The following is a 19,873-nucleotide window of genomic DNA, read 5'->3' on the forward strand; positions in this document are numbered from 1 at the left end:
TGGCAGGCTTCGGGCAGTAAGTAATGGGCCATGTGACAATTCGCTGCTCTTAACAATATCTTCCTAAGCAGGAAACATTTTTTTTAAAGCAGCATCGATTGAGTTCAATAACACGGGCTGTTTTGAAAAAATTGTTTCCTATTTGAAAATACAAACATAAGAATTTTGGTCTAGTGTACCAGAGCTGGGGTAGAGTGGTGTGCACATGAGGTTTTGGCCAGCTGTCTTGGGCCGGCTAAAAAGTCATGCACACTTGGCATGTTCTCATGGGTGAAGAATATGCACCGGTCCATAGACTCCATCTGATTACCGAACCACGGCGCTCAGACCAATCACGAAGCTGCTGACAGCAGCGTTGTAATTGGCTTAGGGGAGCTTGTGTGCTTCCTGTCGCCGTTTCGTCTCGGCGCGGAGAGACGACGAAGGAGAGACGCGGCGATGAGGTAAGTTTATTTTTATTTTACTACACCCCCCTGCTTCACCACCCCTGATCCATGCAAGCCGCCACTGGCTATGACTTAAACATCCTCCTTATCTACCAACAAGTTTGGCTTATAGACATATGGCTCAGAGGCCTTCTTCAGGGTTGAGATTGTTTCCCTACCTAGTTGCTACGTGTATTCATGCATAAAGGGCCCCAATAGAGAATTAATTTAGGGCCAGATGTACGACTCGCCAATTAGCGAGTCGCAAATTGCGTCGCATTTGCGACTCGCAATTTGCTACTCGCTAATTGGGATTAACACCGGTGTCTGAGACACTGTTTGCGAATCCCAATGGGGTCGTAAATTGTATGCCTCATGCATATTAATGAGGCTGTCGCAATTTGCGACCCCATTGGGAATGGCTGGCACTCTCAGGGATGGTGGCCTGCTGGGGTCAGTAAACCTCCATATCTGGGACTGCTTTTAAATTGCATTTTTTTTAATGCAGCCCGTTTTTTTTAAAGGAAAACGGGATGCATTTAAAAAAATAAAAATTAAACTTTTGAGTTTCATTTTTTAAGGGCGGGCAGTGGTCCCAGGGACCACTGCCTGCCCAAAAAATTGTGCATTCATTCACAAATGGGAAGCGGTCCCCTGTTAACCCCTTCCCATTTGTGGGTGCTTTACCACCCTTCTCAGAAGGGTGGTAAACTGTCAGTGTTTTGCAATTGCGGTTGCAAAACTTTCTTATATAGCTTAAGGAGTTGCTATTAGGAAGGGATGCCCTTGGAATGCCCCTTCCTAATAGCGAGTCGCTAATCCTATTTTGTGAGTCCCAAATTGATTTGTGACTCGCAAAATGGGATTAGTACATGGGCCACAGGTGTTTTGCGGGCGCAAACGGGTCTAATCAATCAATCAATCAATCAATCATAACATTTGTATAGCGCACTACTCACCCGGAAGGGTCTCAAGGCGCTTGGGGGAAGGGGTCCGCTACTGCTCGAACAGCCAGGTCTTGAGTTGTCTCCTGAAGGCGAGGTGGTCCTGGGTCAGCTGAATGTGGATGGGGAGGGAGTTCCATGTCTTGGCCGCCAGGTAGGAGAAGGATCTGCCTCCGGCGGTGGCTCTTCGGATGCGTGGTACGGTGGCGAGGGCGAGGCTAGTGGACCGTAGCTGGCGGGTGGGCGTGAAGAAGGTCAGGCGGTCGTTGAGGTACTTGGGGCCCAGGTCGTGGAGAGACTTGTGTGCGTGGGTGAGGAGCCTGAATGTGATCCTCTTGTTGACGGGGAGCCAGTGCAGGTCCCTCAGGTGGCCGGAGACGTGGCTGCGTCGGGGGATGTCCAGGATGAGTCGGGCGGAGGCGTTTTGGATGCGTTGGAGTTTTTTCTGTAGCTTGGCTGTTGTACTGGCGTAGAGGGTGTTTCCGTAGTCCAGTCGGCTGGTGACAAGGGCCTGGATGACCGTCTTCCTGGTTTCGGTCGGGATCCATCGGAAGATTTTGCGAAGCATGCGGAGGGTGTGAAAGCAAGATGAGGAGACCGCGTTGACTTGTCTGGTCATCGAGAGGGAGGAGTCCAGGATGAAGCCCAGGTTGCGTGCGTGGTCTGTTGGCTTGGGAGCGGTGCCCAGGGCTGGGGGCCACCAGGAGTCATCCCAGGCGGCGGGCGATGGTCCCAGGATGAGGACATCCGTTTTGTCTGAGTTCAGTTTCAGGCGGCTGTTCTTCATCCACTCGGCGACGTCTTTCATCCCTTCATGTAGGCTGGTTCTGGCGGTGTCGGGGTCTCTGGTGAGGGAGAGGATCAGCTGGGTGTCGTCGGCGTAGGAGATGATGTTGAGGTTGTGTTGGCGTGCGATGGCAGCAAGAGGTCTCATGTAGACGTTGAAGAGGGTGGGGCCGAGTGATGAGCCTTGCGGGACGCCGCAGATGACTTCGGTGGCCTCGGATCGAAACGGGGGGAGGCGGACTCTCTGTGTTCTTCCGGCGAGGAACGAGATGACCCACTCCAGTGCCTTCTCTTGGATGCCGGTGTTGCTGAGGCGTTGGACTAGTGTGCGGTGGCAGACAGTGTCGAATGCTGCAGAGAGGTCCAGGAGGATGAGTGCCGCTGTTTCCCCGTTGTCGAGTAGGGTTCGGATGTCGTCGGTGGCTGCGATGAGGGCGGTCTCGGTGCTGTGGTTGGCTCTGAAACCGGACTGCGAGGGGTCGAGGGATCCGTTCGTCTCGAGGAAGGCAGCAAGCTGTCTGTTGACGATCTTCTCGATGACTTTGGCAGGGAAAGGGAGGAGCGAGATGGGGGCGGAAGTTTTTGAGGTCGGTGGGGTCCGCTGTTGGTTTCTTCAGTAGGGCGCTGATGCCGGCATGCTTCCAGCTCTCCGGGAAGGTGGGGGTGTTGAAGGAGGTGTTGATGACGTCTCGGAGTTGGGGTGCGATGGTGGAGTCGGCCTTGTTGAAGACGTGGTGGGGGCAGGGGTCGGTTGGAGATCCGGAGTGGATGGTGTTCATCGTGCGGGCTGTGTCTTCGGTGGTCACCGTGGTCCAGGTGCGGAGGGTGGCGGTGGGGTGCATTGGTTCGACGGTTGGGTGCGTGGATGGTGTGTCAAAACTGTTGTGGATGTCGGCGATCTTGCGGTGGAAGAACGATGCAAGAGTCGCAGAGATCTTGTGAAGGGGTGATGTCGTTGTTGTCGGTGCTGGGGTTGGAGAACTCCTTGACGATGTTGAAGAGTTCCTTGCTGTCGTGGGCGTTGTTGTCCAGTCGCTCCTTCAGTGATTTCTTCTTGGTGGTGCGGATGAGCTGGTGGTGCTTGCTGGTGGCGTGTTTGAGGGCGGTCATGTTGTCAGTGGTCTGGTCGAGGAGCCAGGCTTTCTCGAGGGTGCGGCAGGTCTTCTTGGAGTCCTTGAGTTCGTCGGTGAACCAGGGGGCCCTCTTGCTTCTGTGTCTGCTGGGAGGGTTCTTCAGTGGTGCAAGGTCGTCGGCGCAGGTGGTCAGCCACTGCGTGAAGTTGCGGGCTGCTTCGTTGGGGTCCATTGTGCTGGCAGGTGGGTTCTGGCTGAGGGAGGTGGTGAGCTGGTCGGCGGTGATCTTGCTCCAGCTCCTGTGAGGAACCTGTTGCGGGTGGTGGTGGGTTGTGGTTTTTCTGAAGCTGAAGTGGACGCAGCTGTGGTCGGTCCAGTGGAGTCCGGTGGAGTGGCTGAAGGTGATGTGCTTGCTGGATGAGAAGACGGGGTCAAGCGTGTGGCCGGCGTAGTGGGTGGGGGTGTTCACCAGTTGCTTGAGTCCGAGGTTGGCGAGGTTGTCCAGCAGGGCGGCGGTGTTGCGGTCCTTGTTGTTCTCCAGGTGGAAGTTGATGTCCCCTAGGAGGACGTAGTCGTCGGAGGGGAGTGCGTGCGGGCTGATGAAGTCCGTGATGTCTTCGCTGAATTGTGTGTGTGGTCCCGGGGGTCTGTAGATGAGGGTGCCTCTGAGGGTCATCTTTGGGTGGTGTGAATCTGGAAGTGGAGGTGCTCGGCGGCGGCTAAGGTGTCGTTGGAGTCGGTCGTGATGCGGGTGGTGTTCTTGTGGATGATGGCGATGCCTCCTCCGGTCTGGTTGACGCGGTCCTTCCTGATGATCTTGTACCCGTCCGGGATGGCGATGGCGATGTCGGGGGCTGAGGAGGCGTTCATCCAGGTTTCCGTGAGGAAGGCGATGTCTGGTGATGTGTCGAGGAGGTTCCAGAGTTCCACGGCGTGTCTGTGGACGGAGCGGGTGTTGAGTAGGATGCGCTTCAGGTGGTTGCAGCTGGTGCTTGGCTTGGCGGGCGCGGTGCCGGTTCGGAGGCAGGTGAACTTGCAGGTTCTGCAGGTGAAGGGTCCGTGAGTGCATTTCGGGCGGCCCGGCAGCAGGTGGGGTTCCAGCCGGCATTGAGTGCGTTGAGGGCAGCGGCGTCGTAGGTCTGTCGGGTCGTCTTGCGTCGGTGGGGGCCAGGGGTCCCGGCACTAGGCGCGGGCCAGGCGTGGACGGGCGCAGACGGGCTTGCCTTTGGCGCGCCTTCGGCGCACAATCTGCGCGCCCGCTGCGCGTACGCGCGGTCGCCATTTAAGGCTAAGTGGGAGGGAGGAGCAGCTGGGAGGCGGGAGCGGGGACGACACAAAACAAAAGGGGGCGTGGCCACGTGAACGACGGCGGGGAGCGGGGCGGGCAAGGCACAGGGGGACAACAGCAAAGTTAATACAAAAGGCAATAAAAATACAACAAAACCACAATATACCACGAAAATACGGCGGAACTGCTGGGGCAGGGAACAGCGAGGCAGGCAGCTAGGGTGGCTAGGCAGATGGCACAACGAGGCTGCGAGCAGCATCGAGGGGCGAGGGGCACACACACAGCTGGTGGCCGTGTGGCGCGGGGGTGTCCTGGTTTGCCCATTTGGGCACACAACAAACCTTTGTACGTCTGGCCCTTACTTCTTTGGGTTGAAATACTTAAATTCACATAACGTTGTCTAGGGGTTATCATGTCATCATGGTAGTAAGAAGGGATTTATCTTCTGTCCCTCACAGTGGACTCCATAACTTCAGTAGTCTGCCACTGGCTGAAGGTAGTCGCATTCTGTGCGATATAAATTAACAAGTCAATATCTAACCATTCAAACAACATCCATTTTTAGATGTTCTAAAATAGATGTGTTGCATGCATCTTGCGTAAGCATCCTGTGAAGGAATTCAGAAGTTAATCATTAAATGGTTGCTGGGTTAAGAAAAATCAATTGTAAAGAGCTCTGTTTGGTTCATTGGTTCACCAAATGGTACCCATCAAGATCGTTAAGATTCTGATATATTTTAAAACCCTTACCCAGGCCTTAGGCGCATGGTCAGATCAGTATGATGGCAAAGCCCAAGCAGGAAGGGATTATACATTAATTCCCATCCATTAAGATGGATGGAAGAAAGACCCAAGCAGGGCGTTTTCCTGTATACAAGAGCACTAAGAGGTAATATGAATATTTGAATAAACGGGGTCAGTATCGTGCCCGCAAAGGGAGGGAGCCTATGAGTCCTCCTTCCCATGGATAAATGGGCACCAGGGACACCCCCAAAACTCAACAGCTCTTGAGGAGACCCACTGTTGCTCACCCAGTTTCCAAGACCCACATTATTACCGGCAAAATACCGGTCTTAACGTGAGCAATATATACCATTGCAGTCGCCTTCTTAATGCTGATTATTATGTTGAACAGACAATGTGAGGGAGTAGAGAGTATTTTGACTAAGAACGTCCCTTAAAAATCAGGCTATACCTACTCGCCCATCCACTAGCAATGACAAGCAGGTGCTCTCACTGATGGGAGTTTACTACCAGCGAGCAAACTACGGCAGAAACCTCCACTTGCTGTCCATGTCTTACCTTTGAGGTTGCTTCTGTAATGAAGTCCTGCTCTTATACATGGAAGCCTCTTCATCTTGGTACTTTATTCGAGTCAACAAGTGAACGCTCGGCATCTCTTGGCAGATTCCTCGGCCACCAAGACCTGGAGTTGAAAGTCTCTGAACCAGTGCACCCATTCCCTGCTCCAATACACATTTAAGCACTTATTACGAGTTAAGGGCTAAATTCCGATCTCTCTGCAAACGTGTTTGCTCAGGGGGTCCAAGGTTCCTGCGTTTTTGTGTGTGAATCCCAAGTACAATTCCATTCACTTCAAATAAAACCTCTCTTTGTTCCTCAGGTGTACGAGGTTGTGCGGCCGCTGGTCAGTCTGCTGAACACAGAACGGGATGGCATGCAAAACTTTGAGGCTCTCTTAGGTCTAACAAATTTTGCAGGAAAAAGTGACAAATTACGGTGAGTAGCTACTGTCTTTAAAAAACTGTTATTGATATGCAAAGTGGAGAGATTTCTGTATGCACCGCTTTGGCACATCAGCTCAAAATGTTCATTATACAGTAACACGTGGCATCCAAATATGATGCTGATCCCCAATCAGTGATGCTGGGGTGCATCTTTCCAAGTGACAAAGGTAGGATGTAGTTTCCAAGTTGTAGTCAAAGGGGAAGAGTGGGATCCGGCTTTCAGTGAAGGACCTGTGAATCAACCCAGCCTTAGCGTAGGGTCATCGATTTGTCACAACAGCCATCAGTAGCCAAAAACAGTAAGTATGTAGTTAACTTGAGATTGTATTACAACTAGAATGCACACCCAAGTCTTGTCCAAATTCTAACATTTCCAAAAAAAACACTTAAGATCATTTATGATTGGCCAGTGTTTCTAAAAAAGAAAGGGGAGATATGAAAAGCCTTCTTTAGGCCAATCAATAAAACATCTGTAATGTAAAAATGTAGGTTAAGCTAGTAAAATCTCTGATGGTAAAATTCGACGGTCTGTGTGACTTATGAAACAGTATGCCACAGTGTCAAGCCCAATAATATGGCTATGCACACATAACTCCAAGACTACCAGTTTATCATCAAGGTAAACATACATAGGGAGATATAAAGTTAATCTACTTAACCTCCCTTGTTTATATTGTGGATTTGATATAAGTTCAGATTGTTATTAAAACGTAAATATTGCAATAAAACACACTGTAAGTAGTGATGCCCCCATTATCATTTCCTTGGCCTCATCGTCTCCAGCCACTTGAATGGTTAATCTAGTCCCTCACAACTATCCAGAAATTACCCCCATTTACGATAGTCGCAAAAGTGTCAGATGTTCCTGCCAACATTGCTGTGTATATTGACCACTGAATGATTGCAAAAGGTGGATGGCTTTTATTCATGGCTCAACTCAGCTGTACAGAAACTAGCCCCGAATGTGAACACAGAAAGACATGCAGTGCGTACCAGACCAAGGTTGAGACAAGGATATCGGGCTCAACAGGACTTAAAATTCCTAGGAACATAATATTAATTAACCTTTCAGTGCAACTCATCCAGTGGTATAGCAAGGGCGCAGTGGGTCTTTGCAGTGATGGAAATGGATCCCTTAACCCCAGTTGGATGTGAAAAGGATGCTGTTATTTGGGTGAAGGGGCCCCTCACACCCCTGTGTTCTGATACTACTGCATCTGCTACGTCTGACTCCATCAGAAAATAGCCAATATTACCCTTGAAGGCTCAATCACAGGAAAAGTATTTTATGGTGTCAGTATAATGTAAATAAACTACTTGACATGCATACTTTGTTTCAACCGGAACCAACCCGCTGAATGGTAACCACTACATAATGGGCACGCATTCCACTAAGATTTTTGTAAATGATGTATTGCATTTCAATGCAAAATTGAGTCAGGGACTTGCTGGCCAACTAGCTTGTCGCACTTCCTTAGTTAAAAGGTTACATGGAGCTTATGTAAATTCATTGCACACTGTTTATGCTGTGGTCCTGTGTTTTTATCTATGTTTCTCATATCTGGAATCTGCAGGCAAAAGATCATCAAAGAAAAAGCAATTCCAGACATAGAAAACTACATGTTTGAGAACCATGAACAGATCCGGCTGGCAGCCACAGAGTGCATGTGCAACTTGGTGATAAACAAAGAGGTGAGAGGTGACCGCAGTGTGCATGCAGATTGGAGGAAAGAGAGGGATGATGAGCTGATGTAGATAAGTAAGGCCATGATGGAAGAGGCAACAGCGGGGTTTGGCCTGAGTCTGGTGGAGAGTTGAAGGGTAAGGTCAGGCACTGTATTGGTCTGTAAGAATCAGTTGAAGAGAAAAACAACTCGTAATGTAAGTGAACAGAATGGTGAAAGACGTTAGGAATATCAATTTATAAGACTGATTTTATAAGAAGGCATATACAGTCACAGAGTGGGTGTCTGATAAATAGATACAAGGTGATATAGGAAATATATGTAGCAGGAGAGAGGAGAGAGAATTCTTAGTCTTGACGTGAGCTGCGACAGCTCCCAAACTGCCAAAAATGCAGGGCTCATATAGGTAAACCTGCTTTCCTTAATGGTATCCCGACTCACCTCTAGTGACTTGGTATCCAGATACACGTCCATCGGGTGTTATGTCTCATTGGACCAACCAAGTAACAATCAAGGTAAAGGGCCAGATGTGCAAGAAATCAGTTATGCAAAAAGTGGTCCCCAATTGCTCACAGACTTTATATGAATCAATTATGATTCTGTGAAATGACCTTTGTACTGTTAGGTTGGTTCACAAAATAACCATTACAAGTGGGTCGCAAATCGACCTACCTCATCAATATTCACGAGGTAGGACACAAATTGCAACTCACACAAATTGGATGCACTCACAGGGATGGTTGCCTGCTGGGGTCAGTATGTCTGTGATCACATTTTAATAAAGTATTTTTTTGTAATGCAGCTTAAAGGAAACATCTGAACTTAGGCCAAAAATTTACTTTAAAAAAAGATGGTTTTTAGTTGTACCTTATATATATATTTGAAATTGAATGTTTTAAAAAAGTTATTTTAAAAACCAAAATACGATTGTGATATTTCTTATATATATTTACCTTTTCTAATATGTATTTTGTTATATTATGTTATTAACTTTATATTTTAAATGTTAGTAATAAGTTGATACATTTGTAAAATAAATCTATATTTTTGTATTTATTTTAACAATATTGTTTACAATAATATTTTTGTCGCAACTTTTTGTATTTTACATTATAAGTATAGGATCACAATGTTGTGAAATGTGAAATAGTTCACAAACTGCTCTGGTCATACCCAGGACGTTTCCTACTTCATATAATTGATTAGGCAACCAAATCTTCCCCGTCCACTGGGTAGATCAGCTTAATTAGAAGTCCTTGTGTCTAAAAATCACTTCAAATTTATATCTGATGAATAAGCAACTACTTCGTTTCTGAAGGTTGCTGAAAATTCATATTTTCAAAGACAACAGCCCAACACATTGGCTTATCTGCTGTTCCTTTGCTGGAGACATTTGGAAATACTCAGCAAGTGTTCCCACAAAGTGGTGAGGGGTACCATAAGATGACTGAACTCTACCCCTGTGCCAACATGTTCTAAAAGTGAATGCGGTATTCCTGTGTTAATGCCATAAGCTGTCTAGCTAAGTGGTTGGACAGCTCTATCCCTGTGTCAATCATATGAGCCTAAAGGCAGCAGATGGAAAACCTCTGTAAACCTTTCCAAATTAACTATTCATCTAGTCCTATAGGCTAAACGTTTAATACTCAAAACCTAATTCTAGAAGACATTGAAACCTTGGAGCAGAAATGATCTCTACCCTTGTACCAATCCCTGTGTTATTCTTTCATAGTACAAAAGGCACTATGTCCAGTGCCACTCAAGTAAGCCTTGCAGCTCAAGAGGATAGATGCTCAGTGTCTCAGGGCCAATTGTATCGCCCTCAAGTGTACATGTAACAGTATCCCTGTCTATGTGTCACCTCGTGAGATGTTTATAGAGAGGGGCATTGATTGGTATCCTTGTGCTAATCTGGGATTCTACACATCCCCAGAGTTGTAATACTCTGTCGCTGACTAAATAACATCATCTATGCATCTCTAGGCGTGAACGGTTCTGTAGCCTTGTGCCTGCCCTCTGAGCCATCCAATCTGAGACACAAGAACGTCTGTATCACTGTCCCAATTCCGTTTGTCACACTAGAAGTTGCCTACAAGAAGTTAAGTGCTATGTTCACACTTTGCCAGTCTGAAGAAATTCAAGGCTAAGGATTATGTGTTTGGTAACAGCTCTTTCTGCTTCATTGTAGGTGCAAAATCGATTCTTGGAGGAAGGTAATGACAGGATGAAACTGATGGTGCTGCTGTGCAGTGAGGAAGATGAGGAGAAGCTCCAGCGTGCCGCCGCCGGTGCTCTTGCTATGCTCACCTCCTCTCAGAAGAAGCTGTGCTTCAAGATGACTGAAGTGGTAAGTAAGAAGTGCACACACATCCCAGCTGGGCAATTACAGAGTAAATGCTTAAATCGTCTTGTCTGCACCGCACAGTATTCAGACATGGGAGGAGATCTGGTGCCCCACACACCACCAACAGCACCACTGCTGACTGCATAGCCAAGGGTATAGTTTGTATGTTAAAAATGTTCATGACATGTTTGCTAATGGCTCAAAGGCATACTCTATGCCAAGAAATAGCCAGATTTACGTAGCTGACCAATAAAAGCAAACTTTAAAACATGCTTAATCATGTCCATCTTTGAAGGGCTGAAGGACAGTGAATGGCACTGGACTGACATGACTAAATGAGGCCAAGTTAAAAGTGATTTGTATCTGTCTGGACCGGTGGTGGGGTGCAGTTGTTCATAAGTAACATCGGAAAGCATTGGGTCAACCATTGAGCATCCCACCTCTAAACTTCCCTGTATGGAAGAAGCTGAAGAACACTTTCAGTCCACAACTGATTCACGTACAGCCTGGAGGTGCCCAGTGCCTTGGACGTTACTGATGCTGGGTTCAAGGCATGGCGCAAGGTTGTCGCGATACTGCTTCGGCTGCACAGCAGATGACATATAGCAGTTGACAAGGGCAGTTTTCCGGTGATCTTCATGGCTATGAAATGAATTACCAAGGGCTGTTGTAGTACCTGATTAATTATAAGTGAGTGGTGCCCGCCCCTTTAGGGGATGCCCTCCTGTCTGCGAAGGGAAGGCAGCTGGTTGCCACGGGTTCACATTTGTTCTCCACTCTTTCTGCCAGTTGGAAAGTTCTGCAGTGGTGTGCACGTCTTCTCTTTGTGCTTTCCAGTATGTTCGCTGATAGCACCCTCAGAGGGGATGATGCCTTCTCAAACGTATGACTAGGCTTTCGTACTTTTCTCTGCTAGAAAACACGCGATGTCCCAAGTTCCCACTGATTCACTGTCCCTTAAATTCTCCTTCTTATCGAATGTTATACACCTGCCCATGTGCATCTCTTTGCGTCACAGCATGCGGTGGGATGGCAGACGCCCAAACAAGGACGAGAAGCTGTCCTGGCTTCTCCTTTCAGGCTGGTACTGCCCCATCTTGGTTGTAAGTAACAGGCTGGAGCTGCCAGTTCCATGCAGGTGACTGCTAGGATGGTGCTGTTTGTTTATGAATATGATTGTTTTACGAGTTCTTTCTCCACAATGGCTTTGAATGGTCAGCCACTCTTGCCAGCTCCATGACTGTAACAACTAGCCTTGCAGAGTTTCTGTTATTGCTGTTACTGCTAGGCTGGATCTTCCTGTCTACTACTGTAATGATGGCCCTGTCTAACCCATAGTTGCAAGCCCTTAGGCATATATTGCCTGCTTTGCAGGTGTTGCTGCTCAGCTAGGGCTACGCCATCAGGGCTGTGGCTGCTGTGCTGGTTTGGGGCACATCCTGGGCCCAGAATGTTACCGCCGTCGTATGAAAATATACGTAAGGCTGACGCAGCTTTTCATATACGAACAACAATTATTGTGTTATTGCAAAAGACAGTGTTTTGTGCCAGAAGCTTCTTTTAATAAATTCAAATTACCTTTTTGAAAAAGATGACTAAATGAGTTTGTTAGTCAAGCTAACCTACAACAATGACATATATCAGTTCTTAGAACCCGAGCTAAGATATGTCATTGGGAAAGAGTGTAAACTACTAAGGTGCCATGGGACTCGGATATTCTCTGATCTGCGCTTTGTAAGATAGATGTCAGCATAAAAGTGTAGAAATTGTACATAGTGCACGTTTCCAACCGTACCTACGTTTACATGAATCACCACCAACTGTAGGCTGCAGGTAGGATGGCCAATCCACTTCTGAGAAAAATCTCATAGTTGCTTGCGATGATGTGTCTCAGTGCGCCAACCTACCCCATGGTCAGATTTTCATTGTTAGGAAGAACTGAAAGTTGTCTTATTACCCTTTCAGGTGTACAAGAGCCATCACATTTTCAATGAAGCTGGCATCTGTCGTGAACTAACAAATCAAATGTTCAATAATAATAGCTGAAAAAATTTGGAAGAAAATTACAATGAAAACATAATAAATGTACATTTCAATCCTTGTAAGGGAAGATAGTTCTAATATTAAAGCAGAAAAAAAGATTTGACGAGACAAAGGTATAGAAAGGGTTAACAGGAGGAACTGGGGTTCGGGAGGGACTCTAGGGACAAGTGCCAAAAAGGAGAAATGAACTCATTTTAAAGATGGGTGACATAGGGTGGTTGTTGGAGGTTGTTCCTTTCCAAAAACAAGAGAAGAAGGGGGAGACAGAGCGAAAAGGAAGATAGGAGGGAAAAAAGGATGGAGGGATGGGGATCGGAGGTCTTTGGGTCACCCCTGGAGCAGAGATTGTAAATGAGTGTCACTAGAAGTAGGAAGGGATGCATGGTGAAGGAAAAATGATCTATTCATACTTTCGACATAAACCAACCCAGGGCAGCCATTTCAAGAATATTGTGATTTACACTTTAAATAAAGCATGTAAAGACAATTTTTTAAAACAGACCTGCTAATTAGTTTCTGTGTTCTAGTGAATGACCTAAGTCTAAAAAATCTATTAAACAGTTTACGTAAATGGTTTCCCAGAATTGGTACTCTATGCATTTGTTATTCCAAGAAATCAACACAATTCTTTTTAAAAGGCTGGCTAACTTAACCTGCCAAGTGTGTGCACTATTGGTACCGTCACATGGTATAAAATGTGATTTGGTCTCACTGTAACTTAGAGAAGGTGTCATGATTAACATCATCCTGTCCTCCGTCTATTTGTTTTTTTTATAGCCACAGACAGAGTAAGTAAATAAACTTACAGCAATTTACATGGACATAAAAACTTCTACAAAAGTATTCCATTTAAACAATAGTGATGTAAACAACAAAGTAAGAAAAATAGTGGATAAAAGGGAAAAATAGAAAGAGAGAAGAAAAAAAAACGGCGAGAATACCATACCGGAAAACATATACAGAAGAAGACGAGAGAAACAAGATAGAGCAAGGACATGGCCATATTGTAATTTACAATCATTTGTTAGTTATACTCTTAATCCCATTGGAGACAAGACCATTTCGTAGATGTCTCTTAATGACCCCCAGAGTTCATTGACACTTGGACATCTGCTCTGAATCCAGGATCGTGCAACACAGAGATGGGCACAGGCAGATACTATAGAAGCAAAAGATTTGGTAAGACCGCCTAAATCTGAAAACATTCCCAGAGCGAACTCTTTCTCAGTGATAACTTTATCGTGCCCAGACCGCGAGAGAGATGCCAGCATTCCTTCAACTGAGGACACAAAAAAAACATGTGTCCTAACTCCGCAGCAAATTCCGAGCATTTCGGACAATATGATTTTGGGTTGTTTACGCTGGTAGCCCATTTAGATATTCGTTCCTGGGTATAATACAGCATAAAGATTATTCTAGTTTGCTGGAGTTTTAATTTAAATGAGGTTACTGCCGCGTCTATTGTTTCCAGAGATTTGTTAACTTTCTCCTTAGTGATATTATTATTGAACATCTCAGTTAGCTTGGCCGCTATCTGTATCCCATCGTCGCTAGCCACCCGGATTCGTTTCTGATAAGTTTTGCCGATGACCCCTCGTCTAGCTGCCCCAAAGAAAGCTGGCAAAACTTCAGAAGAAGATCCCTTTAACTCCAGTTCTAATATGCCTAGGCCTTGGACTAGATAGTCCCTGATTTGCAGGTACTTAAAAAAATATCTGTGTGGTAGGAGGAATTCATCTCTCGGAGACAGAAAGGATCGAAAACCCTGCCCATCATTAAGTTGGCCCAGCCGGGTCACACCCTTACATTGCCATCCTTTGCCAACGTAGTCATCGAATATAATTGGCAATAGAGGATTCCTCCATAATACAGTATAAGTATGCAAGTCAGGGAATTCGTATGCCTTAGAAATTTCACTCCATATATTAGCTATGCCCTTAACTATCTTGAATCGAACTCTCTTAAAATAGTTCGGGTTGGATGTTTTATATAACAAAAGCCCGGAGTCAGATCCGGAGACTAGCTGGTATGAGAGCAAAGTAGGACCGATTTCAAGTCCTTTAACTAGGCTCTGTATTCGCCCCGTGAATGCAGCCCAAAAGTATAACTTAAAATCTGGGAGTAGCCTCTCTGCTTAAATTATGTAACGTATAGCTCTCCTGGCACGCCGATAGCCCCAAATGAAACTACCTATAGCGCCATCCAGGCGTTTAAAAAAAGGCTGAGGAACCTTTAATGGAATAGTGTGAAAAAAATATAAGAATTTTGGAAGGACATTCATTTTAATGATATTACATCTCCTATATATGCTCAGTGGAAGCCGGTGCCAACCGCACAAGTTAGCTACTACTTTCCTTAAGAGAGGTTCATAGTTCAGAGATATAATGTCCCTAACTTGGCTACATAAGGTCGCTCCCAAATACACTGCGCTTTTTGTAGTGCCTAGAGCTACTGGGAAAATATCAGGTTCAAAATTGAGTAGTGTCTGTGTTTTGTTCAAATTGAGCTTATAGCCAGAAAAAGAGCCGAATCGTTGTGTGTCCTGTCGAGTGGAAAGTTTACTTGTGGCACCATTCTCACCAGGCGTAATGTGAGGGTGGGTGTACAGCGGGCCGGAAAAGCAAGCGAGGAGGCCGTATGTAGTGTGCTATAGTAGGGGTTTTATTGGCAATGTCACAGAGGTAGAACACAAGGAAAACAAGAGGAAGTCCGGGGCTGGATCCACTCCGGGTCGATGTTGCTGCTTTTGGTCTTCGGCGGGTCCAACGGAGGGTCCGGCGATGGGGAGGATCCACGGAGGGCAGGGAGCAAAAGAGAAACAAAAGGGACCGTTAGTCCTATCCTAGTTGTAGGATCACAGCTATCTCCACCGTCACCCGGGTGTGTGAGGAAGGATCGGAAAACGGAGTCAGTGAGGAAAGGAAGGGCCCGGGAGGAAGGGATACGGGGCTGAAGGAAGAAAAGGGTGCTTGGTCGGGAGGTGAAGAAAAAGGGGATTTCAATACAGTGCAGTGCTATACAATTATATTACAGTGCAGGGGACGTGAATTTCTAAAGAGAAGGGGAATTTACAAGGACTATACAGGGGACTCCTAGTGAGTAGAATAACTGAGGTTAAGGGCACTCACGCGGTCCGCCGTAACTCTCCAGGTGAGTTACGGCCGCTCTACAGCCACCTCCTGTGGACTCCACCACTCTTCGGTCCACACGTCTGCTTCAGCCGACTGCTCTCCGTCACCTTCGTCTTCTCCTTCGCGTCCACCAGTCCGAGGTTTCTGCCACAAATCTCCGACGGCTTGCATTTCCGGGTTCTCCTTTTTATCCGGTGCTGTCGCTGCCAAAGGGGCGGGGTTTCCGGAGTCCGCGATATTTGAGGCGCTCTGGCCCGTTGTTCTGGTTGGTCCCTGTGGGGAAAAGAAGCGAGTGACTCTCTGGCGGGTTGCTGGCGTCTCAGGTCGAGTCCGTATGGTGGTGGAATGAGACCGGGGAGACAGGCCCGGGGGCGGTGAAGGAGGTAAGTTCGGAAAAGGGCGGAGTACTGGTTGGGTTTGTCGGGATGCCGTCTCACACGTACCTATCCAGCACCCTTTTTAAAATGTATTTGTATAGTGGGGACACTGTTCTCTAGTCTGGAATACAGGTGAACAACCGTATGTCTCCCTGTGGGGTGCTGTGGTGCCTCAAAAGTGCAAGGGGAGGGCTTCTGATCCTCCTACTACATATGCAGTGTTGTCACCAGGTGGTACCGTTTGGTCACATCCATTGCCTGTATCCTGATTGAGTGAGCTCCAATGGGCAAGATCATTTAACAGATTACTGTTAGATTAACATTAATAGCCAGCCGTGTACACCTAGAGAACACCTGTAGGTAAATATAAATACAGATAAACGGATGTAATGAAGGCACAGGCATACTTTTTACTGTAATCTAACACTCAACATAGTAAGGAATTGATGTTGTTGACTATTTGCAGTGCTCACTGTTCTTTTCTGTAACAAACAGGCAATGCGAATGATTGCGTACAGCCCCTGGGATAAAGTGGGATATGATTCCTAGTGAGACACTGTTTTTTAAATAAATGCCACGTTACAGCTATCATGCAGATGGCCATGTTGGGCACTTGAATGGCATTAACTGCAAGCAGTGTTATTTCATAAAGGCAATGATGGGGATTGTTTTTTTTTTATTAATTCAAAGTCCTGGTCTAGAACTTGATCAATGTAGCATCGCCTTATTGTGACTGTTTCATTCCTGTCTGTCCCTTCCAGACAAACCAATGGGTGGAAATCATGCAACGGCTGTGCCTGAGCGAGGATCTGCAGGTGCAGCACCGCGGTGTGGTGATCGCCTACAACCTGATCAATGCAGACAAGGAGCTGGCCAAGAAGCTGGTGGAATGTGAGATGCTGGAGATCCTGACAGTCATAGGCAAGCAGGAGGACAACCCCAAGAAGCAGCACATCATCAACGTAGCACGCGAAGCCTTGATCAAATGCATGGATTACGGGCTTATTAAGCCCGTCTCCTAAGCCTACAAAGGATGGATTCATCTAGCACCATTCCCAGGACCCTGCAGGGCTCGTTGGACTATGACGATAATCTGCTTTTTACGTGCACAAAACAAACTGTGAAAGACAGGCACTTTCTGACTGTGACCCCTCGGTGTGGGAGGAGACTTGTATAGTGTAACACCATAAAGTGAATTCAAATCTATGCACCGAACTAGAAACCAACACAACTGCTATCCAAACAAAATCAGCCTCCGGGCCTATTCTGTATGTGTCACACTGAACTGGCTCCTAAATGTGTCATCAATGAGGAAGCATCAGTATTTGCCATGCACGGAGTTGAACACGTGTTCTTCCTAAATGTATTTGTTTAATGCCATTGACCACGTATTGTATTTAACCATGACTCTGGATGAGTCAAGGGGCCAAAAAGGTCCCAGCTAGACCGTCCAAGGTGCTGCCATGTCACCCACCTTACCTCTCACCTATCCACCTAGGTTTCTCCCCAGTGGCAGCTCTCCGCTCCTTCACATGCGTGCCACAGAACTGCACATCTTGGATATCAGACTCAAGATGACTTGTAGCAGAGTGACTGCCCTTGTTATGCTTATCCTCACACTTCCTTCTGGCCTTCTCTGGGCAGTCTGTACTGCAGTGGCACAGTTTGTCACTTGGAAGCATCAAATTCACCATCAACAAATAAAGACTGGTTGATTATTTTCGTCCAAACAATTCGAGTGGTTACCTCGTGTAGGCAAAGTACTCTTTTCCTTCAGTGGGAGTCCCGCGGCAGCCAGAGCAACCCCTTTAGTTGAAAGACGTTTTCTTGCGTGAGTCTTCTTATTTCACATGTAGTGCTTAAATGTATCATTTATTGTGTTCCCATGCACTCAGAAATTGTAGCAGAATAAGAGACCAGCACATGGATATTTAGTAATTTCCTCGCAGTGAGGCAATGTGGCTACTCAGGAAGTGGACATCTGAGCCAATAGACATCTCCATGTAGCTGCCGTCCCAAATGGGAGCCTTGAACACAGGCTGCTACATGGGGGAGCAGAACTCTAAGAAGTAGCCAGGGCTTTTCTCTGGTTTATTCAGCAAGTACCTTTGCAAGACCAGAACCTCAAAAGTACATATGGGAATTATCCACAATCATTTCAGAAGCACACTAAACAACTAAAAATCTGCTCTGTTATTCCAGGGCACTTTCTCATTTTACTGCAGATCAGATCTTATCACCCCCCACATATATGGTAAGATTAATTTGCTAGGACAGGGGTTATAAAGATTTTCACTTCTGTGGACCTCCGCTTAATCATTACTGGAATCCGGGGACCCCCACTGAATCATTATTGGAATCCGAATGACCCCAGCCTGAGCAATTTCATTGATTTAAACCGCAAAACCATACCCCAAAAATATGGAAAGAATTATTTATCAAACAAATACACAAATTATTAAATATTTTATTTTGCTCACAAATATGTTCAGTTCCTATGTTCATTTTGATGCACTTGCACTGCTCCCACACCCCAATATTAGGATCACAGTTTTTAGCCTCCATTTTCAAATTGCTTCACATTTACATGGTATTATAAAATGTTCATTTTTATATTTTGCTTCTTGATTTATATACACATTAATCTTCAATATTGTTAATGTTTGAAGCAGCCGCATACCCCTGAGAAGGAGTTGCGGACCCCAGGTTACGAACCGCTGAGCTAAGACCCCTCTGTTGCAGGCCCAATGCCACCGGCATGCTGAAGCTGCAGAGGGAACAACAGCCATCCTAAACTCTGAAGCAAGCTTTCTGCAGCCAACACTCCAAAACGAGTGGCATTTCTGTTTCATGGCTCTTGAACATGTTGGCAACATTATCGGCCTGCCATCTGCCCCTCAAACTGTCTGTGAGTGTACCTGCGACTGCAAAGAATGTACCTCCTGCAACAGAGTGTAGTTACAAAGAAGCCTCTCCAGATCTTAAAAGATGCCCCCAGATCAAACTCTTTATCAGGAAACTTCACTCAAGACTTGATGCATTACACAGAGGTCCCCTGATATTGAAATAAGACATCACTATAACTCACGAAGAATCGTATGTTACTTATGTACATATACATGCCATTCACTAGCTCCCCTCACCCCAACTGCCCTCCTCCACGCCTTATTTTATTAGCATTTCTAAAGACCCTTCAACCATTAAAAGAGTATCGGAACGCTTTAAGGAACCAGCAACATAAGCCCTTGTGGCCAACCTTCTTACTTTTGCACAAAGTTTAATCTTGAGCTGCTCCTGCTGCAAATAAATAAAAACATGCAAACATTCAAAGCCATATTCAGCCTTCAACTAATGGTCTTTACATCCCTTCCATAGCCGACCCACTCTGCGCCTCAACCCAATGTTAGTCCCCAAGTGTACAGTTATCTAGTCTTTCGGGAGCCTGCGGCTTCTGAAAAACTGTTTAAATATCATAGGGAAAACCAAGCAGTATCCACAGTAAAAGTGGCAACCTTTGAACTAAAGTTTGTATCCAGCACATAATATTTATTTCCAAATGCCAACATTTTAGAAGGTGTGTCTCGTGGTCTGTTTTGTATGATTTTCTGATGTGTGGATGTATATGAAATGTTCAAACTGAAATAAAAATGAATTATCACTTTCAGATTTTGCTTGTGTATTAATAGGAAAACGTGCACACTTATGAAAAGGGCCATTCTTAACATTGACCACAAACTCACAAATGTCACAGTTGCCTTTAAAAGTGATGACATTGCAGTCAATGATACCACTTAAAGGGCTAGTAATTCTAGTACTTCATTTAACCATGACCTCTTCAGCTGAATAAGAGAAAAGCATCTGACACACAGATGGGTGATTGGATAGTCTGAAAGTGCAAACCATTTACATGGTACTGTAGATTTCTTTTTTTTTCTTTTTTTTTATTGTGTTTTATTTTCATTTTTTCCATATTAACTTGCACATTGATTTACACGTCATACTTTTATACATTTTACAAATTACATCCAT

At 46.0% G+C, this 19,873-nt stretch overlaps 1 protein-coding gene across 1 annotated transcript in view; it reads left to right on the forward strand.

Moving 5' to 3' along the window:
- UNC45B (unc-45 myosin chaperone B) overlaps positions 1–19,508 on the forward strand; it is a 56,817-nt gene extending 37,309 nt beyond the window's left edge. Inside the window, exons 16-19 of the mRNA XM_078679611.1 lie at positions 6,141–6,256; positions 7,839–7,956; positions 10,138–10,296; positions 16,606–19,508. Of these exons, the coding sequence (XP_078535737.1) occupies positions 6,141–6,256; positions 7,839–7,956; positions 10,138–10,296; positions 16,606–16,866 (654 nt within the window). The 3' untranslated portion in view covers positions 16,867–19,508. The remainder of the gene's footprint in view (positions 1–6,140; positions 6,257–7,838; positions 7,957–10,137; positions 10,297–16,605) is intronic.
- The last annotated feature ends 365 nt before the right edge of the window (positions 19,509–19,873 follow it).

Source organism: Lissotriton helveticus, chromosome 3_1, assembly GCF_964261635.1.
Source record: "Lissotriton helveticus chromosome 3_1, aLisHel1.1, whole genome shotgun sequence".
In the NCBI taxonomy this organism is placed as follows: Eukaryota; Metazoa; Chordata; class Amphibia; order Caudata; family Salamandridae; genus Lissotriton; species Lissotriton helveticus.